The sequence below is a fragment of the Mytilus californianus genome, unplaced genomic scaffold, assembly GCF_021869535.1.
Source record: "Mytilus californianus isolate M0D057914Y unplaced genomic scaffold, xbMytCali1.0.p SCAF_3, whole genome shotgun sequence".
In the NCBI taxonomy this organism is placed as follows: Eukaryota; Metazoa; Mollusca; class Bivalvia; order Mytilida; family Mytilidae; genus Mytilus; species Mytilus californianus.
The window spans coordinates 51,447,265-51,472,911 of record NW_026262679.1 but is presented as its reverse complement, the minus strand read 5'-3'; the positions used below and the strand labels follow the sequence as shown (position 1 = coordinate 51,472,911).

Here is a 25,647-nt window from a genome sequence, read left to right as displayed (position 1 = left end):
ATCGACAAGTAACACACTGTCCACACTAGGGACTATATTCGTGGACAACGAAAATCAAAGGACGATAACTGTGTACCCGGACCACTAGCGGTTCCCCATAAACTGATCTAATCACAAATTTGTACATGTAAATTGACAAAAAGTTTCCGAGTCAATAGACCATGACTGAGGGGGCGGGGCCAAATTATCTTCATGGAAATGAAATGAATGTACCAATGCTAATACAACTGCATACCAAATATCATTGACCTACCGCTAGTGGTTCCGCATAACCTGACCTAATCACAAGCTAATACATGTAAACTTACCAACAGTTTCAGTCAGTAGACCATGACAGAGGGGACAGGGCAAATAATCTCCATGGAAATGAGATGTGCCAATTCTAATACAACTGCATAACAAATATCATTGTCCAAACAATATTGGTTCCCCATAAACTGACCCTATCACAAACTAATACATTGTTGACACCGCAGCTACCGCTGGAAATAGCATACCTGTCTTGCTTTTAGACTCCATCATGTTTAGACAAAAAAGACGTGCATTCTTGATAACAGATCTAACCCTTAATAGTTCACATTTCATTAGTATTCACATTTTATACATGGGGTTCATGTTGGAGAAATGAACGTGCGTCATGTTTTCAGGCTTGTCTATGACATATACATTAAGGAAAGTGTTTTATATGAAGTAGAGAAGTATGCATGCAATATTTTGATATGATACTGTAAACATTGAAAAACCTTATTAAAATAATATTGATAATACAGTTGTTATTCATTTAGTAATATACATGGACTTTCAATATTATTTTAAGATTACCTAAATAAAATTTGTTGGCAATATTTCTTTATTCTAATGTGCATATACAACATTTTATTACAGCGGCTTGATTGTATGCATTTTCTAACTATTTAAATTCATTCAAAATTCTGACCCAATTGCAATTGGAATTTCATTTATCAAATCATAGATTGATTGATAGGTGTTTAACGCCACTTTCAACACTTATTGTGCTATTTCGTGCCAATCAGATTTTTATGTAGGGGGAAGCTGGAGTGCCTGCGGAGAACCACTGACCTTCCGTAAGAAAACTGACAATCCTAGTCAATTAAGATTGGAGTTGAGTCAACTGCTGTGGGAAAATCATTGTCATGTAATCAAAGTGCAAAGTGAAAGATATATGATATTATTACTTCTATGAAAGTGTTGCCATAATTTTTATAAACACATTTCTTGTAACGAATTATTTGAAAGGTTAGGTAGAAATTTTTGAATTGTTAAAAAAACTGTTAATTGAAGGTTACAAAAGGGAGATAATACAGCCCACTCAATACTTAAACTAGAGGCTCTCAAGAGCCTGTGTCGCTCACCTGTATATACTGTGGTTTTGGAAATCATGTTTAATAAGGTACAAATCATAATAAGTAGTATTAGATACCCTAATAATGACTGAGGCTAAGTTTGGTTTAATTTGGCCCAGTAGTTAAATTAAAAGAAGATTTTTGAAAAAAGTTAACAAAAATTACCAAAAAATTGCAGAAAATGACTTTAAAGGACAACAATTCCAATAAGATGTCAATTAATGATTTTGGTCATGTTGACTTGTTTGTAGATCTTACTTTGCTGAACATTATTGCTGTTTACAGTTTATCTCTATCTAAAATAATATTCAAAATAACCAAAAACTGCAAAATTTCCTTAACATTACCAATTCAGGGCAGCAACCCAACAACAGGTTGTCAGATTTGTCTGGAAATTTAATGGGCAGATCAGTCTAAACCAGATGAACATTTTACCCCATTCAGATGTGCTCTTAATGCTTTAGTTTCAGAGATATAAGCCAAAAACTGTATTTTACCCCTATGTTCTATTTTTAGCCATGTCATCCATGTTGGTTGGAAGGCAGGGTCATCGTACACATTTTTTAAACTAGATACCCTAATGATGGTTGTGGCCAAGTTTGGTAAAATTTGTCTCAGTGGTTTCAAAGGAGAAGTTTTTTTAAAAGATTACAAAAATTTAAGTTTATCTCTATCTATGATAATATTAAAGATAACCAAAAACTGCAAAATTTCCTTAAAATAACCAATTCAGGGGCAGCAACCCAACAACGGGTTGTCTGATTCGTCTGAAAATTTCAGTGCAGATAGAACTTAACCTGATAAACATTTTTATCCCGTGTCAGATTTGCTCTAAATGCTTTAGTTTCAGAGATAAAAGCCAAAAACTTCATTTTACCCCCCATGTTCTATTTTTAGCCATGTCGGCCATTTTGGTTGGCAGGCGGGATCATCGGGGATTTTTGTAAAAGTTAACGAAGACAGACGACGACGACGTCGACGGACGCCAAGTGATGAGAAAAGCTCACTTGGCCCTGTGGGCCAGGTGAGCTAAAAAGGGGGAATCAGTCATTTTAGATTATCTATTCATATTATGGAAACTTATTGACAACATATTGTACATTAAAATATATTTTATTCAATATTACAGGTTAACTGATGTATGATTCTTATAGATGTTTTTAAAGGAATACTATAAAAAAAAAAAATTGGACATTTTTATAGCAACTAAAAAATCACAAAGTATGCATAATTTTATCACTTTGCACTATGATGAATTTACTGTGGTTCTTATAAAACAGTTGGTTAAAATATCAGACCAGTTGGTTTGATTTGATAAAACAAATCACAATTGGGTCAAAATTTTGAATGCACTGCAATAGGTGGAGAGAAACACTTAATAATCTTCATAGTAAAAAGCCTAAGAAAGACTTACTTATGTATATTGTTGTTTTAAAAAGACCTGCTTGACCAATTAAAGCAATGCCTTTTTTTCGGCTGCAAACAGATTTCACAGTGCCTAGGGTTTAATTTCTGTATATCAATCAAAGCTATCTTGGTTCATAACTTTATAGTATATTTAGGCCCATCATTTTCATCAGTTTCATCTGGTTTTTTTTCAATGAAAATTTAGATGAATCAGATTGTGTTGATTTTGGGGACTGAACCCATAACCAATTATAATCCAAAGAGGTAATAATTTCAAAAGTTCAATACCACCAGTAAAATGAGTAATTTATAATAGACTTAAGATTTTGAAATTGGGTTACCTTAAAGACCACAACAGTTTTTTAGGTTCTACTTTCCTGTTGATCTGTTACTTGTAGATAACTGAGTAATTTAAATATCACAGCTGTGTCAGTTGTCACTTGTCTCGTGATTAATTGTGTTCAACAATTAAAGATGTTTGTCAATCCCATATTTATTAATCAGTAAATAGGAGTTTTCATTGTAATGTGGATATTTAACTGATCTAACTCACTTAAAAATATTGATGAATTAAGGAATAAAAAATCTATAATTTTCCATATTACAAAAACAAAAAACTTATCAAACTTTATGTCAGCTAGTAAATTTCTGAACAGCTTCAGGACTAAAACTTTTCTCTAAATTTTACATTTTCCAGTACTTTGAAATTTCTGCTTGCTCATTCTCAACGTCCTGTAAGAATCCTGTTTTTCAGAATTAGCTATATATTCTCTATGCATCATAAGAAAAACTTTTGATCTTTGAGTTATTTATTTTGGATCTTTCTTATAAAATATGAAATTCATTATGTTCAAACAGGACACATCACATAATAATACTAATATCACACACACTTGTAGCACTGTCGTCAAGGGGTTTTGTTCGTCAAAAAAATGAAATAAATAAAAATGTATGCTAGAAAACATAGTTTTCATTTCTAGGAAATAATGTATGTAAATTCACTTTATTTTTGCCATATACATACTTGAAATTTTATACTTCAAGCAGCCATCATAAAATTATGAATGGATTTCGATTTTACAAGATTATGAAACTGTATGAACACATTCTCACTGAGAACAACTCATACTGAACATTTAAATAAGCAGAAAATACAATAAATAAAGTCAACAGTGTTCAAGGCTCTGGTCCCTCTGATGCTTGGGCTTCTGGTGCTGCTTTAGCTGGAGCATTAGCGTCAGCTTGTTTCTTTGTACCCGAGACAATATCATCTATCCTCAATAATAACATGGCAGTCTGAAATCAAATGTACAATTAGAGGTAAACATGGGTGCATGAGGAAGACAAAAAATTCACTATGATTCTTGAAAGATAATATATAGAAAACCTTCACTATTTTTTCAGTGGTGAATGGAATTATATTTCAAGTTGAAGGGGGGCAAAATACTTCTATTCAAGTTATCTATAGACAACTATTCAAGTTATCTATAGACAATATATTTTTTTGTGAAAATACTGGTTTTTACCCTTTTTTGTCAGCTTTCCGAGATATTTTCCAGATGCTTCAATTCCTTTTGATTTATATTGAAGCTCTATCTTGAAAAAGAAATGGAAGATTGATTGATTGTTGTTTGCTTTACACCCATCGGCAAACATTTCATGCATATTTAAGACAGAATAATGTGAGACAGAAAAATCTATCTTTTCCTATGAGAGAAAAAATCATTTTGATATTCCATATCAGAATCAATAACTAAATGCATATTCAGGACGAGAAAATGCTAATGTGATATAAATCTAGACCCTGCTTTGTACTAGACCGACAAGATAAGCTTGATTTTTAACATGCTAGTTCACAAGGTAACAGTCAGCATGTAGTCTTGTCACTCTAACAAGACACATTCTTCTGACTGCGAAGTCCACCAGTCCTTGCTCTTGCTCCTAAATGCTGTGTGCTAGACAGAGAAGCAGCAAATAACCATTTTAAAGTCTTTGGTTTGAACCAGCAGAGGATTATACCCACAGCCTCTTTCATTCAAGGTGAAAATACTACCATGAGACCAACAAGGAGTTAAACAATACATAAGTATTTTACACTAAAAATGGAAAATAATCATGTACAAATATAGATCTTAGTATATACTAAAATTCTATTGCAGGAAAAATTCTTATGACCTGGCATACTCTAGGCCAGCAAGCTACCTGGGACCACAGAGGTAGTCAAAGATTTTTGACCTTATCATTTTGTATGTATTGTATTAAAGAAGTTGCTTTGCCACCTACCTCAAGTGCTGTTTTAAGTGTCTGAACTTTCACAGAGAATGGCTCCCAAATACCATATTCTTTCATGTCAACAATTTTACCATTTTCTCCATCAATACCCCATGATGTGTTGTCAGGGGATGCATGTTTAGCCTGAAACAGAATTGTGTAATGCAATCTTTTAATCATTTCTGAGAAAATAACTGCTGTACGAACAATAAGTTTGACGCTAAATACATAAGTGAATCAGAAAACATATTTTCAGGTAAAAAGCTATAACATTCCATCATTAATTAAACATCAGCAATGTGAATACATGAAAACAATTTGTTACTGTTTTTGACAGGCTATATTAATTCATAAATTATTTTCCCTTTCAATTTTGTTCTACATATATTATAAACAACTTTTTTCTACAACTTGATACCACCATCAAATTGTAATTTTACATTATAATACTGTTTAACAAGATGCAGGGTACCATTCTACTATATAATGGATTCTTACAAAATTCAATTTTCAGTCATAGATTTTAGCAATGATCAGTGAAAATTTATTTGGATAAGAAACAAATGATATTAATTTGAATCAAAGTTTCAAATGAATCGACTGATGCACAGTGTTTAGGCCAGTTAATTAAGAAGACTAATTGCAGACTGATCAATGTGTTTAATATGTTTTTGGTCATACTGAATATACTAACCCTAAGTGCTGTAAGGGTTCTAATTGGGTTGGCTCCACAATTCTGTATTAATGTACGTGGAATAACTTCTAATGCCCTAGCTACAGCCCTGTATGGCCATTGGCTTACACCTGTTATTGCCTTAGCTTTCTCATTCATAGCCTGTAAAGAAAAAAAGTCAAATAGAGATATTTGTACAATGAATCTATAAATCAAGTTCAAACAAAGCAAAAGATACAAATGGTCATATAGCTCACAAATATATACCCTTATTTTTTACTCTATCATAAATTTTATTATAATGTAGTATCAATTATGAATAAAAGAACTGAGTTCCAATGTCCCCCGCATTGCACATATTTTATCTATCCAAGGGCAATAACTAAAAAAAAACACTTTTTTTGTTCTTGAAAACAATTTATAAATATCTTAGAGAAATGAAGGCTTCAGAGCAAATGCAATGCAATTTCAGTTATAATTAATTTTTCTAAGGGTCATAACTAGTTAAAAACACTTATTTTCTAAAGTGTCAAAGGCATTGCTGATATAAACCTATGATATAAGTTTCATAAAATTCTGGCAAGAATATTACACATGAGAACGCTAAAGATGCAATTTTCAATATAATCAATATTTCCAAGGGCATAACTTTTAAAAATACTTGATCGGCACTGATTTTCGAACTTGTCAAAGACATTGCTGATATAAACCTATGATATAAGTTTCATAAAATTCTGCCAAGAATTGTACACATGAGAGCGTGAAAGATGCAATTTTCCATATACTAATGTTTCAAAGGGGCATAACTCTTTTAAAAATACTTGATCGGCACTGATTTTCGAAACTTGTCAAAGACATTGCTGATATATACCTATGATATAAGTTTCATAAAATTCTGGCAAGAATTGTACACATGAGAACGCTAAATATGCAAATTTCCATAGAATCAATATTTCAAAGGGGCATAACTCTATTAAAAATCATTGATCTGCACCGATTTTCAATCTCATCCAAGACATTCTGATATAAACCTATGATATAAGTTTCATAAAAATCTGGCAAGAACTGTTCACGTGAGAGTGCTAACAAGACCGGACGGACGCACAGATGGACCGACGAACACCTGGCATTTCTATATGAAAATTAATGAATAATTATGATATTAATTTGTCAGCTCCTCCAATATACAATTTTACTCTATTACTATGCATTTAATAAGTAGCCACTGCCTTCCCAATAACTGATTAAAGTCCTCAACATTACCAGAGCCTAAACTTTTTCCTCACCTGAGCTAGAGCCATTTCTGCAGCTCCTCCACCAGCTACTAATTTAGGTTCTACCATCACATTTCTAGCTACGTTCATTGCATCTTGTAAATTTCTCTCTACTTCATTAAGGATATCTTTACTAGCACCTCTCAGTAAAATAGTACATGCTTTAGGATTTTCACACTCTACCAAGAATGTAAAATATCTGAAAGGTAATAAAAGATTTTTTTATATTCAATTGTGTATAAGTTGTATTGAATTAAAAAAAAAACTCAACAGTTTCTGTGCTTCAAATGCCTTTCAATGTCCAAAAATCACAGTAACAGATCTAGAGTTTTTATATTGCATATATACAGCATGTGAAAATATATCAAGATTACACACAGTGGTAGCATATATAACACATCACTAAAACAACGTTTAGTGGCAATTCATTGCAGTATACTCTGTATATCACTAATCATGATAATTTTAGTACAATATTTTTCTTATTCTGATAATTGCAACAAAAACATTGCAGATGAGACTGTTAAATTAGGATCAGAAATCAAGAGAATTATAACTTTAACAACTACTCTCCAGGAAAACAATTTACATTGCCATTTAAAACTGCCATATTTTGTATATCAAAATGGAGAAAGAAAGGAGTAGAGCCAGGAACCCCAATAAACGGCCCTGTAAAGGTGTTTTTTTCTAACTTCAATTATTGAAGTAAATCTAATGGGTATGCATTGCTAAATGTATGATATTTAAAAGTATAAAACGAAAATTGTATATCTGCTTCATATTTATTAATATATTAGCCTGAAATAGGAATAGATTTAATTTTGTCAATTTTTCTAGAAATTTGTCAATTTTCCACCTTTTTTCATGATTTCGTATGTGGCGCCACACCTCGCCCATTGAAATTTTTATTGAAAAGTAAAGAATATGGTATATAAAGAATATTTCAGCAAAAATATTTGTGGGTGAAGGGTAGCGCCACTGTTAATTTTTCAGAAAACTGTCATAAATTTTGCAGAATTCTGCCAAAATCAGATTTTTACGAATTCCCCTTCATTATGACGTCACTAATGACACAATTGGTGAAAATTTATTTTTTAACTGAAACAATTGGACATTTTAACATATGTTTCCCTGCATTATCACAGTGAAAATTTTTCAGATTTGTAGGGCCAAAATTATGACGTAGTGGACCAACTCCTTTAATTTTAGCTGATGCAATATGAACAATCCTTAATCAATATATAAAAGGTATCTAACTTTTGTTCTTACATTGATAACTTTGCTATACATGTACTGTATCATAAACTTACTCATCTCCAAACTTCTCAATGTAGAAAAGTCCACAGCCAGTACCTAGATCATCTTCTTTGATTTCATCAGTTCTGTTCACAATTGTTGCTCCACATGCTCTGAAAAAAACACAAAAATTAAAATCAAACATCATTGTTGTTATTAGTGATGTATCAGAACGAAATAACACTTACCCCCTTAACATTTTGTTGATTTTCATTGCATTGATTTTATATTTTTCACTTATTACAAAAAGAAAGATGTAAACTAGCACAATTGTTTTTTCTTGCTCTTTATTCTTCAGTTTCTTTGAAAATTTGGTATAGCAAATTTTACACAATAATTACTTTGAATGTGATCAGTCTTTAAAACTTATTATATAAAATATTAATCACATTCAGCCATGTCTTTATAAATCACCACCTCAAATTTACAGATACCGTAAATTGGGTTATTTTGGTTGTTGTTTTATTTTGGTTTATTTGGCACCTCCAAAGAAAGTGCCAAAATTAAACACATGAAAATACATAAACACTAAAAATTTAAAAGCCAAATTCGCGTACCGGCATGACAATATTGTATGTTAATTGTTGGCATTAATACCTAAGTACATGTAGCAAACATGAAAAGTGTTCCTAATGCAGGTAAAAAAAGTTCCCTCCAGTGTTTATCTTTAGATGATAAAAGAGAAATTACAGGTAAATATTTTATGCTATTATATCTTTCGTACATTTCCTACAGTTGCATACATGTATCAAAATCTGCAAATAAATACCACGTATAATTTGACAACAACACTATAATTTAACTTAATTGTCAATTTTCTAAAATTGTAATAAAGAAAACACAATATGAATTTCTATTCACACATGTTATAAATATGCCAGGCTATGGACATTGCTGATTAGACGCCTTTATTGATAATTAGAATATCAACAGTCCTTGTAACCCTTGATCTTCAATAAATTAACATGTACTGCCAGAGGTATAAGGATTAAAAATTAAATCCTTGATCGCCAATAGATAAACATTAATATAAGAGAGATAATGATTAAAATTTATTTCATATGATATTTGTAATAAATAAATTATAGTTCACTACTATTGTGCCAAAATTAAACACATCAATAGGACAAAGCACCAAAATTACACACACCAAAATAAAACGCATGCCTTTTGAGAGAAAACTGCAAAAAATTTCCCAATTCACGGTATTGCATGTAGAGGCAGAACTTTGATATACTGTAAATTCAGAAATTATTGTGAGGTTTTTATTAATGCGAATAATGCGATTGAGTGAGTATCGCAATAATAAGAACTCACATTCTGATATCTGATATAAATAACTGTATGCAGATTGTCATGCAATCGCAATAATTAATCTTGCATTTTTGTCCTTTCCACAAAAATCACAATAATAAATGCACGCTATAATTTCTGAATTTACAGTACTCAGGCTGATTTAGAGCTAGATACATCTTAAAAACACTGGTCTATTGTTGAAGACATTGTTATTGACCTCTTAGATACCTCTCTGTTGTTTCTGTTGTATGGTTGCCACCTCTTATCATATATACCCTACATCATATTTTATTCATATCTAGTGCCCTCATCAACATCTCACCTTGCTATTCTGTTATTATCAGATTTCCTGACCCTTCGTATCACACTTATTCCTGCTTTAACAAGGAAATGTTGAGCTAGATCTGAGACACCTTTCTCTGTAATTATCAAGTCTGGTTTGAATTGTATTACTTCAGCACAGATCTTTTCTATATAGTCTTCTTCCATCTTTAAAATTTTCCTAAAATAAAACAAATAATAATTCATTTTTTGCCTAATTAAATTTTGGAATAAAAAAAATATTGGGAATGTGTCCATGGGACACAGATGATGCCCCCGCTTGCATTTAATGTTATAAAGGGACATAACTCAAGAACTGTAGAAGTGACACTACCCAAATTTTTACTTGATCTGAGTTTTGTGGTAATAAGCATTGTGTATACGTTTCATAACATTTGGTCGAGGCAAACTTAAGTTAGAGAACGGAAACGAAAAAACCAGCAATTTTTCCATTTGTAAAGGGGCATAACTCTAGAACAGTAATAGTGATGCCACCAAAATTCAAACTTAATCTGTGTTTTGTGGTAATAAGCATTGTGTATAATTTGGTTGAGGCAAACTAAAGTTGGAGAATGGAAATGAAAAATTTAGCAATTTTTCCGTTTGTAAAGGGGCATAACTCTAGAATGGTAACTGTGACGCCACCAAAATTCAAACTTGATCTGTGTTTGTGGTAATAAGCATTGTGTATAAGTTTCATAACATTCGGTTGAGGCAAACTAAAGTTAGAGAACGGAAACCAATTTTGGGATGTACAGATGGATGTACGTACAGACGGACAAGGGTAAAACTTATGCCCCGAGGCATAAAAATGCTTTTGATAAAATATAATTCTCAGCTTAAACCTTAAACCTCATTAATTTTCTTCTCACTCCAGCAAAAAGAGCTTTGAAAGCAATACATTGCTGCATTATTTTTCTTTCAAGGGTAATCATTAACAAACTCAAATAATAATATCCATGTCAAACCATCAATAACATAAACCATTTCTATTCAAAATGGAAATTTAAAAAAGAAAACTCACATTTAAATTTGTCCTATTGAAAACAGAGATATTACTGAAGTTTAAATTGTACTATGATAGCAATAACATATCAGTCTTTGCTCTTTGTGGACAAGCAGCAAATACCAGTTTTCAAGACTTTTTGTTTGACTCAGCTAGGGATCAAACCCATGATCGACCTCCTGCACTCAAGGCGAGCAAAAAGACCATGAGATCAACAAGGCAGTTAAACAACTTTCAGCACACATTCAGCATTTTGAACACAATATGAAGAGGAGGCTTAATTATAGGTAAATATAGATCTTAGCAGCATATCACTGCAATACATCAATTATATCATACTTACGTAAAGTCTTCTTCTTTCGTTATTTCTATGTTGGTCTACAAGATAAAAATACACATTAAAAGGATAATCAATGGTGCTAACTTTTGTTGGATCTTTTTTATCAATAAGGTCGATTTACTCGACTAAAGAAATCACTTCCTATTAGAATGATGTTAACTTCAAGTTATGGTATATTTTCATTAATTATTTGAGCAAAAGTTTAAAATATATACATTAAACAGATGAAGTACTTACTTCAAAATAAGTATATATTTATTATCACATTGGTTGCAATGAATTATCATGATTTCGAAGTGAAATAAAAACTGATAATTTCACATGTAAAATAAATCTGATAAATTCACTCCTCTGATGTCATACAACAATGAGTGTTTTCAAGATGTTGTCAATGATGTTGCATTAAAACAATTGAGAATGAGTATAAAAAGATATAGTCCCTTTCATTTTCTACTTTATTTTCATTAGAAAGTCCATGGTCAATCTAATAAAAAATAAAATGCTTCGCTGAGCGCAGCCTGATACGACCGCAGAGGTTGAACCCTGAACAGTTGGGGCAAATTTGGACACAATATTCAAGCTTGATACTGTCTGAATTTGGATTGTAATCAAACTTTTGACATAATATAGGTTTCTGACACAAAATAAATGTGGTCAAAGATCTTATAAATCCATTGCGCAATACTGTGCAATTGAAGATTTCTTCTTGAAACTTTTCAAAAATTCGAAATTTTAAAAATTTTGAAAAAAAATATGAATCCCTTAAAAAAATTGGGAAAAAAATTCCCTCCCCCCATCTTTTTGAAACCCCCCTTGGAGCAATTACCCCAAAACTCAATCCCAGCCTTTCCTATGTAGTATGGAACCTTGTAGTACAATTTCAGAGAGATCCATACACTTAAACACAAGTTATTGTCTGGAAACTAGAAAAATGCTTGTTTTTGGCCCCAAATTCCTACATGTTTGGGGCAATTAACCCCAAACTCAATCACAGCCTTCCCTTTGTTATATGGAACCTTGTGGTACAATGTCAGAGAGATCCATACACTTGCACACAAGTGATTGTCATGAAACTAGAAAAATGCTTGTTTTTGGCCCCCTTTTGGCCCTTAATTCCTAAACTGTTGGCCCCATAACCCCAAAAATGAATCCCAACCTTTTAATTGTGGTATTAAACATTGTGGTACAATTTCAGAGCAATCGAAATACTAATACACAAGTTAATATCCTGAAACTAGAAAAATGCTTTTTTTGGGCCCCTTTTGGGCCCCTAATTCCTAAACTGTTGTCACCATCATCCCCAAAATCAATCCCAACCTTCCTTTTGTGGTATTGAACCTTCTTAAAAAATTTCATAGAGATCCATTCACTTAAACTCAAGTTATTGTCCGGAAACCAATGTGTCTTCGGACGACGACGACATCATACCATTATACGATCCCAAAAAATTTTTTGCGGTCGTATAAAAACTAATCCAAGAATTAAAATATTGAAAAATATTCAACTTGTGTGACTGATCAACACTAATAATTAACTCATGCGCTACACCCATTCGTGAATTAATGTGTTTATATTTACTCTTTGAATATTTTTCTATATTTGTATTCTTGGATTAGCTATTCTTTAAATGTTTGATCCTGTGTCAACAATAACATTACATGGAAGAAACATATTCTCCCATAACACCATTGTTCATTTTAGAATTTTGAAAATAGCATATCATTGATGTTCATTTCTAACTTATTTTATTTCTTTCCTGATATGAACTAAATATGATGGATTCTTACCTGACTTTCACCTTTTTTATATTCTAAATTACAGTCTAATAGCAGTATTTTAGGTTTCTCTATTCTCCTGTAAAACAAGAAAAAAATCCATTTCAGACTTTTTGCAAAATAATTTCAGACAGACCCAAGAACTAAGTCCTGCATTAATAAGAATTTTAATTGAAAAAAAACACAAAATAACTTTTTCATCCAGCTTTCTCAATACCGTGTTTTTTCTGGGGTTTTTTTTTAACTTATTTTTAGAAAAAATATAATTTTTCTTCCTTTTTATCTCAGAACCAACTTATCAACAGAAATCCTGCATGTATGAATCAAGTTAGAAAACTGTATGAAGAGGCTGTTTTGGTTTTCATTACATATTTTAGTGTCATTGTTAAAGAAATCAAGGGTCTACAGCTTCTATACAGCACAAGTATAATAAAGTTCCAGGACTAACGGTCTATTTATACTGTGATTTGGTCTAAATTTACACACTAAAGAAACCAAAACAAATTCACTTACAGATCAATGGTTTAACAGCAATTTTCAACGAAGATAAAAATCAAAATGTTACTTCTTGTTTTAATCCTTAGACTGCTGCATTCATTTCTATTGTACTTTTGTGTATTGCTGAATAAAATTTAATCACCGATGAGATAAACATGTTTACTTACAATTGCAATATCTTTGTAAATATTGAATATTCATCAATAAAAGTTATATAAAAAAGTATTGCTACCGTTCCTACTCGCTTATTAGTCGGAAAATTGGGAGTAAAATTCATAATCCAGAGAGGGGGGCCGACTAATAGACGAGATCTAGCGACCAGAGGAAAAATCCAAGCTTGAGAAAAGTGGTCAGGAGTGAATTTCCTGGTCAAAACTACGTTTTTGATTGCCAAACCTACATAAATCAATAAATAAAAAGTTTTTGTTGAAAATAAATGACTTCAATACTGTCTTTGTGTTTTATTTGTTCTTTGGTAAACATTTTCTGCAAATTCGTGTTGAAATTCTACTGTTTCCGGTTTGTGTATTGATTTTCATGGTCACATGGTTTTCCTATAAACCCAAAAGAAGAGCCAAGAACCAAAAATGAAAAGGAGATAACAATGTACCAAATATGTGAAAGGATGTTTTCAGCGGAGTTATTGTGTCATTATTGTGATATCATGATATCAATTCAATGCTTATAAATCATATAATAATCAAAAAATAATTTTAAGATTCATTCCCAAAATCAAAATATTATTCATTATAGTGTCTCAGGTAAACAAAAATTACAAAATTGATTGACAAGCCAATATAATCCATTGATAACCCCAATTAAGAGACAAAGAGTTGTTTTCACTAAAGGTGTGAAAACTATCAGTGATAGGTAAACAGATGACACTAATGAGTTGGAGTTAGTTATTTTAATATATTGATTAGCTTCACTTAATTTTTTTAATCCTTTAATCATCACAATATAATAAGAATTATGAAGTGTACATGCTCATTCAACACCGAGTTATGTATGCTGTGAAAAATATTTTCATCAAGTGTTGATTGACTTTAAATTTTTCAGGTTCATATTGGTTTATATTCGCTTTTCTCAAACAATAGGTTGTTAGTCATACCCTACAAAATCATTGATGCATTACGTAAACAACACATGGCTAATCTAACTTTGAACAGTGAACAAAACAAGAGAAATGAATACATCTTTATTATTAACAGCAATATAAATTATCATGATGAGCATCAACTAAATTCAAACCAAACAAACATTAATGCAGAAATGAATATTATTCCTGGATTTGCATTGCTTTTACCGGCGTTCAGTTACTGTCAGCTGAAAAAAAAATGCCCAAATTTTGTCCGACTTATACGAGGGTCAAGACTAAATCCTTAGAATTTGGAGCTGAAAAGGGACCCCGACTTATAGTAGGATCGACTATTAGGCGAGTATCTACGGTATATTCTGTATTTTTTATTTATTTTATTTTTGTGTGAGTCTCTGGTCATTTATTACATGTACAGGTGCAAATAGAGGTAAACAAAGGTAAATTTTTTTTTCATGTTTTATTAACGCGAATCCATCAATATAAAAAATCCATGACTTCAGAATTGAACCAATACTGTTAAAAATCTCTTATAAATCAAGTTTCCATTGCGATTATCAAAAGAAAAAAGTTGCTTCTCGGACCAACTGTTTTTTTTTCATGCAACTATTTTCCGTTATTTTCCTTCCGACTTTCACTTCCATGTACAAATGTGTTTTAACAACAAGTTCATTGATATAACTTTCGTCAATAAATAATCTTGACAAACATAATGTTTGAATCTATCGATGTCAGTGATCAATGTTGATTCACAGTTGAAAGGCACAATGATAAACATCGCAAATCCTGTTTCATGTCATCCATTTCGAACATCGTCTGGGGAATCCCCGTGGTTCCCACTTTAAAAGTCTTCTGTTCGCAGTTTTGCTAGAATGTTTCTATTTCCATCTAATATATCTTGTGTTCTTGTCCAAATCATTTAAATTGGCCGCCGCTGTTACATCGTTATCATTGAAATACTTCTGAACGTGTTGGCCATCACTCCAAACAATTTCCGCCATTTTGTTATTTTTTTCATCTAAATTTTTCACTTTCGGTTTCATCGCTTATACCTGATTTAAAATCAAGAGAATCTCGAAAGTACGCCGAATTTTAACCAATCAGAATCCATACAAGTCTAAACTGCCGTAAACTCATGAATATTGACTCCGCCCATTCCATGGTAACTGTGTAAACAAATGAGATACGGAAACGACAATAGTCGTGCGTAGCAGTAGCGGACTGCTTTATCGGAACAACAATAGTCGCGCGTAGCAGTCTAAGGGTTAAAAATACTGACCTTTTCATTTTTGGATGAACAACATCTTTGTTTAACATTACACCCTTTAAAACTTGTGAATCTTCTATTGTTCCTCCAGGTATCTAAAAAGAAAGTATGGTAACAAAAATTATTCGTGTTTCTGTCTTTTTATTTATTGTAATGTTCCAATGAATGAAAGAGCAAAAAATATAGTCAAGTGAATCAGTTTGTCTAAAAGCACTGCGAAAATTGATTGCTATCAAAGAAGAAAAAGTTTGATCAGAATTTTTGTTTTAAATCCTGAAGGAAAGAAATCTGCATATTCATCAATCATTATCTTATCCTTGCTCCTATATAAAGAGAATTCACAAGTATATAACCTGTTTACACTACAATATTGCAATTGATTTAACAGAACCAAATGATTTGATTTTTTATTTTTGGTGCTTTAACGCCACTTTTAAGCACAGCTTTTGGGCTATTTCGTGGCGGCCAGTTTTTATTGGTGGAGGAAGCCAGGGTGCCCAGAGAAAACCACAGACCTTCGATAGGAAAACTAGTCAATTAAGATTGGAGTTGAGTAAACCCGCACGAGCGGGGGTTGGAACTCATAACCTCAATGTTGACTGGCTAGTGATTACAGTAGTAACTACTTAGACCACTCGGCCACCAAGGCCCCCAGAACCAATGTAAATGTGAAGTAGTTTATATATGAATTCATTTATACCATGGGTACCTCAATTCACTTCAGTTATAACATAAACATGGTCTATCTGTTTTAGAATTATTTAATATTACCTTTTCTACTTTTGCATATCTCTTAATATCAATTTCTTTTCTACCATTTTCTTCTAAAGCTACTGTTGCTGTTGCATCTAATGCTATGTTACAAGCTAGATCAGACCTGAAATTTTTTTTTAAATATTCTTTGTTGAATATAATAAGCAATAAGGTCAAATATATGTAAGCTTGACATTTATTACCTAAGGATTGAAAAAATACGTTTTTTTTTCTAACCTTACCTACCATACAGTTTTTAGCTTTATTTTTTAACAAGTTCTATGAAAGTCTAAACTGCTGACCATCAAATTTGTTTTACTATATATATAACTAACATTTAAGAGCAGTGTTCTCCCCAGATATTTCATATAGCATCCTGGTAAACAGGAAAATTCAAAATGCCATCTTGTTTCTAAACATTATAGCATCACATCCATAACACAATCTATAAGAAAATCAATTCAGATAGCATCACATTCAAGAAATGTAGCATCACATAACCATGATGATAAAAGGCCCTGGGGAAAACACTCCAGAGTATATAAATCATGTAAATAAAACTTTAAAATATAATTTGAAAACAGGTTAAACTTTATATACAGTTTGAAAACAAGTAAGTGAGAAACAAGTCACAACAGTTTCAATTTATCCCAATATTTTTCCTGATTGATTTTTGACATTTTTTATTTATCTTACCATTTACTTATAAACTTTGTTCCAACACAACTATTAACAATCTTCAACATTTCCTTTCTGTTAGTTGTGTCTACTGGTACACTGAAAAATAAAGATGTAATCAGAAATAAAATTTAGCATCCTGAAACATTTTTTGACATGAGTAGTCATTTAATGAAAAATATATCTTTGATTTAGGAATGTTTTACAGTCCAAATTTCTACGTTGTTTCTTCAAAATACAGCAATACTTTTATTAAATGTGACTGACTGTTTACTATAATATCTGGTTATTACTTAATACACAAGGTGATTAGGTTAAAAATTACTCCTGGTTGTATGTTCCATAGTGAATTCTGGTGATTATGAGTGATTTAATCTTCAAAATATTTATGTGTACTCAACACCAGCGAGTGTTATTCTTAATTTAATCACACTGAATTTACCATAAATTCACTTAACTTTTAAAATTAAAATAAAACATATACATATATATAGAGAGCAGCAAAGGTGACAATTGAAGTTTTAGATATCTTACCTGACTTTATCTCTAAGTAGATCAACCATATCTTCCAATGCCTGTCTGTAGGCACTGATGATAACTGTAGGGTGCATCTGTTGTGTCAGGAACTGTTCAGCTACTGATAGCATTTCTCCAGCTGCAAATAATATTCAAAATGGTATTTCAAATTACTGTCACTTAACTAAATCAATTTATTTATTTTTGAATTCTTTGAACCTTTTTCTCATATAAATGATGAGCAATCAACTAGATGTCTTATAGGTTCCTGTGATATTGTATGGTTGCTGTATCATTGATGTTTCATGCAATCCCTTATCATACTAACACTAAAGAAGGGGTCTTTTTTGTTAGTATGATCCAAAACACCATGAACACATAATAGAAGATCTAGGCAATAGGATTTGTTTTCCTCTAAGAGAAATCCATTAGAAAATTATTCATTAGTTGAGTGTTAGCTATAAGTTCGACCAAAATGTGATTGGTTTAACCCAGTAATACAACAGAATCATTTTATGTTAATCTGTTTGTTTGATATTTGTGCCACAAATTTGATATTTTTACAATTTACAGTTCAACAGTCATTATTCCATGGATCTCTGATAAACATTGAAATATTTAACAAATTTCAATCTAACAAAATAAAGCTTTTTAACCATTAAAGTGCCTGTGAAGTTTTGCTTTTTTCTTTAGATCAAACAAGAATATCTTGTAAGGCATAAAAAAGATTAAGCAAAGTAATCAAACGAAAGTACTAAACTTCAACCAATGAAATACTAGGAAAACGAGAATCATATATTAACAGTGCAAGAAAGCACACAAAAGCAAAAATGAGACTATATCTACCTAATATAATAACAGATGTAGTTCCATCTCCAACTTCTTCATCCTGTGTTCTTGCCACCTCAATCATAGATTTGGCTGCTGGATGTTGTACATTAATCTATAAATTTATATTTTGTTATGATAACTGTTTTATATCAGGCTCTAAGTTGCCAATGAATAAAAATGTATGTGAGTTATGTAATCACTTAAAGTGTAACAGGCATATTCAAATCTTCCTTACTTGCTAAATGTGTATGCATACATGAATGTACCTCTTGTAGTGATATTTTTGCAAAAGGGTTTGCACAGCAGGCCACCTGAATTTTCTTTCAGCTTTCACTAAGTTCAATTTGTCCTTGAGATATCTTTTTTAAATGACCAGTAGAACTGAGAAACCATTCTGAGATTTTATTTCCCATTTGCAAATGGACAGGCATCCTTTCTACATGTACCTTTATGGTTATTCAATTCAAAAGTTCAAATAGCTAAATATATCTACATGTACTTTACAAACTGGCTGTCTAAGCTACTTTCTGTCAATTAAAAATGTTAAGAATAAAAACTTTGCAAACACCACCCCTTCAGAATTCTTTTTATCAGACTTAACAAAAAATTAAAGGAAACACTAACATGAATGAGTATCTAATACACTGAATAAAGTTTAATATTAAATACCAAACATCATACAATAAGAATTAATCTATCATCTTATATCAAACATTTACATGTATAGCCATTTTTAGGTCACTCCTTACTTGGGACAATAATAGGCAATATGCTTATAATAACTTTAATTATACAATTTCAAATATGTATTACCTCTCTTAGTATAGCATTGCCATCATTTGTCATGACTATACCACCCATAGGGTCCATCAACATCTGAAAATATACATCATAGATGTTAAATCATTTCTCCTCCATCTATTCTAGCGGAACTCATTGAAAAATCTCTGAACCTTGATACACTTAACCATGCTCATTAAATGAAAACAGCTTCATGTATAAGAAATATTTTAGTAACTTTTTTGAAATTTTCAACATTAATTCTATATGCACCTCCATGTCTTATGCAAAAAGGTTTATTCAATAACTGGAAATATCATATTTAGTATTTACTCTGCTTCTAATACTCCCATGTGTCCTATATATCTACATATCAGCTTATCCATCATGTCCATATATCATGAATATGGTATAAAGGAAAATACAGATATGACTTTACAACAGTAAGTTGTTTTTTTATTGAAAAATATTGTGTTTAATGTAATTGCATATATCAGTGAAGGTTTTATGAATTTTACTGGACATTAAGTAATCTCCATGTGACAAAATAATATTATATTGAACTGGCAGAACATCAGAACAACTTTGTTAGAAATAACTGTTTATCATTATATATTTCAGCAAAATAGAATTAGTGATTCTAAAAAAATATACCTTCAGCATGGATCTTGGTCCTAGACATGTTCTTATTATGTCTGCAATGGCCTGCAAAATATACAGTTGATAATAGTACACACATTTGATAAAAATATCTGGTTCTAGGTTACTTTCTATCAAATCTACCAGTTTTTATTCTTTCGTAGAAAATCTAATTACATTTTTGGACCTCGGTGCACAAGAATCCAGTAAGTGTGCAGACAAGACGCAATGTTAATCTTGCAACAAATATACATTGCACCATGAATATAGCAGGGTTCTCGTTATATACGTCCTAGGCGCATGAAAATCAAGTTGGATGCGTTATTTTTGAAACCTGTGAGTCCCTGGGATGCGTCCTCTTTGTATCCCTTGAGTCCCAAACACATTGTTTTGCCTAGAAGATTCATGATCGTCAACATTGTTTTGACAGGAAACTAAACCAGAGGTCGATGTTGAAAAATTTATGTAATGTGTAGATCAATATTTTTGTTGACTGATAACTATTTTTTTTAAATTAAACATATTTCATCCTAAACATAATAATTCTGTTCAAACTGATTAATAAATATGTTATAGTTGCCGTTTTTTTTAAAATTTTACAAGTATTTGAAAAACTTGAATATTTCCACGTGTTGAACATCACATACTTATCGTTTGAAACAAACAAAGTAAAAATTTTTGAGAACTTGAAATGAAATGATAATATTTCATAACTGTTACTACTATGCATAATATGATCGTAGAACAGTGTGGATTTAAAAATTTTCAGATAAGAAAAATTTTACTGGTCTTCAAATGATTTAACATTTTTCTCGTACTGTGCATGTTGAACATCACGAAAAAACAAAGGTGAAAAATGTTTTGAAATTGAAACAAATCCGATTAAAAAATGATTAAAGAATAATTACTATTTAGCCAAGCTCATTATTATGAACAGTGTTCACATATTAAGACACAAAAAATTACATGCATCCTGGACTCATCAAAATCTATTGGGACTCACCATTTCGAAAAGTGATGAGTCCCAGGACTTATCATGAAATATTCCCAGTGAGAACCCTGTATAGTGAAGGCTTTTTTTCCATTCTTGCACTCTCTAGTAATCATGGTGTCAAGATTAGTCTTCTTTGATAAAGGGTAATTGCTGTAGCTTAAGTCGGACATCTATCCAACAACTCCTTTTATCATGTTTATTCCTTTGGAATATTAGTTTACATTGTTGAGGTGTTTCCATCAGTTCAATTCTAATTTTATTTTGTAATTCTTTGCTATTTTTTAATTTCTACAACTATGGTAAATTTTATTACTGATCTCTGTACGGCAGTTCAAATCTACAGAGTCTTGAAAAGGAATCTCTAACAAAATGGATGTGTGACTTAGGTTAATGGTAAGGAATTTTCAAAATTTGAATATTTCAAAGGAAAATCTGTTTATTTTTCATGCTAACCTGCATCATGTGTAAGTGAAAAATGTAGATTCTATGAGGTGTTGTTAGTCCTTTAATTTGTACAAAATAGAGTTAAACATTTTGTGAACAGAAAAACAGCATAACGTTTCAAGCTATCAAACTCAAATAGGCCCCTGGAACATCTTTCTGATTTGGTTGCCCACAGAATCACTTATAAAGCCTTATTAAATTTTTTTTTTACCAAATATCATACATTGAATTCAATTCTTACGGTACCTGCTTCAGGTGTACAGACTGGTGCTGTACGCATAAAATGATGAGTTCCAGGTGTGATAGAGATAATAAGGATTGATAAGGGATTGCAAGCTCTGACAAATTAAAAATTCACTCTGGACACAGAATCCTTGTGAGATTTTTATTAATGTGAATAATGTGACTTGGTGAGTATCACAATAATAAGAAATCTCTACCCATTACAATATCTGATACATATGGTTGGTTTTCTAATTTAACTTACCCAATTTATACATGCGGAACCAAGTCAAATACATTGTAAGAGATCATTACTCGATTGTTGTGAAGAATCAACATGATCAAGCAAGGCTAAAATAATTTACTTGGTTCAGAAAACAACTTTTCTATAGCCTGGTGGTCATTATAACTAACAAGTTGAACTTGGCTAATTTATGAAGAAATTTGTGTGCATAGACCTCTAAGCTTTCATGTCGATCCGGCCCCAAGTCGATCCGGCCCAAGTCGATCCGTCCCACGTCGATCCGGCCCAACGTCGATCCGGCCCATATTTAAAGTCGATCCGGCCCCAATAAAAAAATATATTTATAAGGAATAAAAATAAAGATATATATTAATTGTAATTCATAAATGTTTATGAATTTTATTATAATGTAAAAGGTGTACGGTAAATAAAAATGGCCTTTGACAAATATTTTCTTTAGATGAGTATAAAACAAGTAGGTTGATTATGTTTTCATTACAAGTTTTCAAGATTATTGGGTATAATTATAATAAAAACGTATATAACAGAATTTAGTACAATCAACAGACATCAACATTAATCAGCAGTAATTATCATTTTCTTTCAATTGACTGTGATCTTAACAAGTCTTTCATCATTTGTTTTTGTTGAATAAACAAACCAATTATAGACTAATGATTTGATGAAACAAGTCATTATATTATGAGTTAAATTTTATAGGTTCCATTGGACTGTTAATATTTATTTAGCTATTATGTGTGTGAATTGAATAAAATAAAAATCGCCATGACATTCAAAGTTATCATGGAAAATAACTTCATATTAAAATGTTGAAGCTGCTATACAAACAGACACAATCACACTCAGTTTCGTATCGATTTAAAATAATTCTTTGACTGGTACACCAATTCTTCACTTACCTGTTGTCATCCATCATCGATACTTTTTGCAAAATCCATTTATACTGTTAAAATCCTCCAAAGTATAGTTTATTCATATTTTATTATGGGGCCGGATCGACTTTGGGCCGGATCGACGTGGGCCGGATCGACTTGGGACGGATCGACTTTGGGCCGGATCGACTTGGGGCCGGATCGGTTTGGGGATGGAACAACCGGATACCACCTCTAACATGGCAACAAAAGGGAAGAAAGTCTTGCTCAAATTGTGTCAATCGAAACCTATCCATAATAAATGAAGCAATAATTTCAGAATTTACAGTAGCACTTTATATTAAATCTCTAGTGAAACCAATAGAATTTTGGACAACGTAAATGTTTAAGCCTTAAGGACGGATTAAACAAGGATTGCAATAGAACTCCCCCCTTTTTCATGTCTGTGCCAGGAAAGTTAAAGTTTCTGTTCAATTTATGGAATCTTATCTCAAACATTTGTTAAAATGATATTTAGAAAAATTCCAAAAAATATATGCAAAACTTAGCCAGCAGTGTAATTACAGAAAAAAGGTGAATTTTCTGGAACATTCTTATTTTGATATGGCTATGGCGACGACCATGTGAAGACATGTTCTTACCTTTCCTGCAGCAATGTTGCCTTTCTGTACAACCTTGCCAGTTTCCCTCTTGGTGTTTTGGTCTGTAAAATAAAAGAGAAGAATTGTCAATTCAATGATTGAAATTATATTGGATAATAAGGCGTCGCGATACAAAATAAAAGAAACTTACTGAGTACGATTATTCCAGACATGCTTTTTGTTTAGCCGGAAATCAAGTGGCGGCGTCAGAAATGAAGTCCGATAACTCAAATAACTTTCCCGCCATAATAATTTCACCGCAACTTGAAAAAAAACATTTTTTTTCATCGCTGCACTTTTCAAGTTTAAAATTTTTTAATCGTGCTCCATAACTTCCTTTTGTTATTTTTCTTTTCTCTACAAGGAATTTTCAAACAATTTCTTAAACGTAGAGTACATTAATCATACAAATTCAAATATATTTTAAAGACACCCATTACATGCAGAATAATCAAGTTAAATTTGGTACAAAAATGATTACAATGATAACAATGATTTGAATACAATTAAATCTATGAATAAAATGAAAAGAAAAAAAAAGGACACAATAATGTATATTCATATAAATATTATATGTTTCCACATTGACAAATACAGTGATCCTAAAAATATAGAAAGCTGGATTCAAATATTCTGTTTTTTCTGGTGCTGTCATAAGCACATATTAACAAGCACAATTATAAATAGCTAAATTATGCATCTGTCTTCTTAACAGTAAAATTTATAACTTTACTAAGATTCTAATAGTTGTTTTCGAACAATATTTAAATTATCAATTAAATTGCTCACTTGATTAAATATGTGATTATCTTCATTGGACATTAACCAAATAAATTGTGATTGATAATCTAAATTGTGAAAATTTTTGTAACTTTTAACTATGTTTGAAATGATGGAAACTCTCTCACTTTCTAAAGATGAACATTTTAGTAGAAAGTGGAGTTCGTCTTCCACATCTTTTTTACTGCAAAGATTACAAATTCTATCTATTGCTGAAGTCCCCTGTATCTACCTCTCTCTATTTCTAGATTATGGTTACTTATTCTGAATTTTGTCATCTGAATTCTCAGATTCCTATTGCCTATAGACAGATAAGGTTCAAAACTTATATTTCTCATAAAAAGTCTATATGTTCTTAGTTTTTTTTCCAAAATGACATATTTGTTCTGTCATCGTTTAAGGATGAATACCACAACTGATTATACTTTAATGTCAGTCTGTTCAAAATAAATCTTTTCAAATTGGATTGTGATAAATCTATGTCTAAGTATTTTCCTAATGAACTCATAGAATTATACCAACTTTTCTTATTATGGTTCGATAAGGATTTTGATACAAGGAGGGCTTCAGACAATAATTTGTCCTCTGTATTTGTTAAACGTGATAAGTATGACAACATATTTAACTATAACTTCAATAAATAATGGGTATCTCCCTAGCTCACCTGTCACTGCCATATTTGTGCTTCTTTTTCCTACTCGCAGTGAAAATTTACAGATTTTGGAATGAACTGATTCAGTTTGCAGTTCTTTGCATAATTTTTTCAAAATAACAATCTCCTATGTCAGTTAACTTTTTTGAATCTAAAGCGCCCCAAATTTCACTTCCATAAGTTAAAATTGGTTTCACTGAGTGGTCAAATATATGTTGTAAAGTACAAGGGCATGATTTTTGTTAGTTCGCCATATTTACCGTTTTTTGTCTGACCATATTAGTCTATTAGCTATTTTAGTTTCAAGATTGACAACGTGATTATTCTATAATGCAAACTGGTTTATACAATTATAAACGTATGTCGTTACTAGAAGCAGAAAATTAGCGCCCGAAATCAAAGAAATGCATTAAAATATCAATGTTTTTTTTTATAAAATTAAATTGTGTCACTGTGTAAATTAATAAACATGCATACTGCTGATTACGATGAATGGTATAGATGTCATCTGAATAACAATCACTGACCAAAAAGTCATTGACATAACGCATGCATGGCTTCCAGTGTATAACGCAACCACTTAAATATTCAAAGTTCAAGTTCAAATGGAGAAGGTGGGATGTTGCGTCAGAGTAGTCTATCACGTTGATGAGTCCTTGTTGGTATCTGTCTTTCAGTAGTTGAAGTCTGGTGTCT

At 31.5% G+C, this 25,647-nt stretch overlaps 1 protein-coding gene across 5 annotated transcripts in view; it reads right to left on the bottom strand.

The window, feature by feature from the left end:
• LOC127734819 (T-complex protein 1 subunit gamma-like) overlaps window positions 1–23,717 on the bottom strand; it is a 273,760-nt gene extending 250,043 nt beyond the window's left edge. Inside the window, exons 1-17 of one of the 5 annotated variants that reach the window (XM_052244845.1) lie at window positions 23,671–23,717; window positions 23,520–23,581; window positions 20,097–20,147; window positions 19,476–19,538; window positions 18,678–18,774; window positions 17,850–17,970; window positions 17,334–17,414; window positions 16,656–16,761; window positions 15,897–15,979; window positions 13,036–13,102; window positions 11,252–11,286; window positions 9,904–10,083; window positions 8,300–8,398; window positions 7,002–7,188; window positions 5,737–5,877; window positions 5,055–5,186; window positions 3,563–4,067 (exon numbers count right to left, since the gene is read on the bottom strand). In XM_052244845.1, the coding sequence (XP_052100805.1) occupies window positions 3,948–4,067; window positions 5,055–5,186; window positions 5,737–5,877; window positions 7,002–7,188; window positions 8,300–8,398; window positions 9,904–10,083; window positions 11,252–11,286; window positions 13,036–13,102; window positions 15,897–15,979; window positions 16,656–16,761; window positions 17,334–17,414; window positions 17,850–17,970; window positions 18,678–18,774; window positions 19,476–19,538; window positions 20,097–20,147; window positions 23,520–23,581; window positions 23,671–23,692 (1,647 nt within the window). In that variant the 5' untranslated portion in view covers window positions 23,693–23,717 and the 3' untranslated portion in view covers window positions 3,563–3,947. Of the gene's footprint in view, window positions 1–3,562; window positions 4,068–5,054; window positions 5,187–5,736; window positions 5,878–7,001; window positions 7,189–8,299; window positions 8,399–9,903; window positions 10,084–11,251; window positions 11,287–13,035; window positions 13,103–15,896; window positions 15,980–16,655; window positions 16,762–17,333; window positions 17,415–17,849; window positions 17,971–18,677; window positions 18,775–19,475; window positions 19,539–20,096; window positions 20,148–23,519; window positions 23,582–23,670 lie in introns of those variants that run through there. The other 4 variants (XM_052244849.1, XM_052244848.1, XM_052244850.1 and 1 more) reach the window with 4 other exon arrangements.
• Between the last annotated feature and the right edge of the window lie 1,930 nt (window positions 23,718–25,647).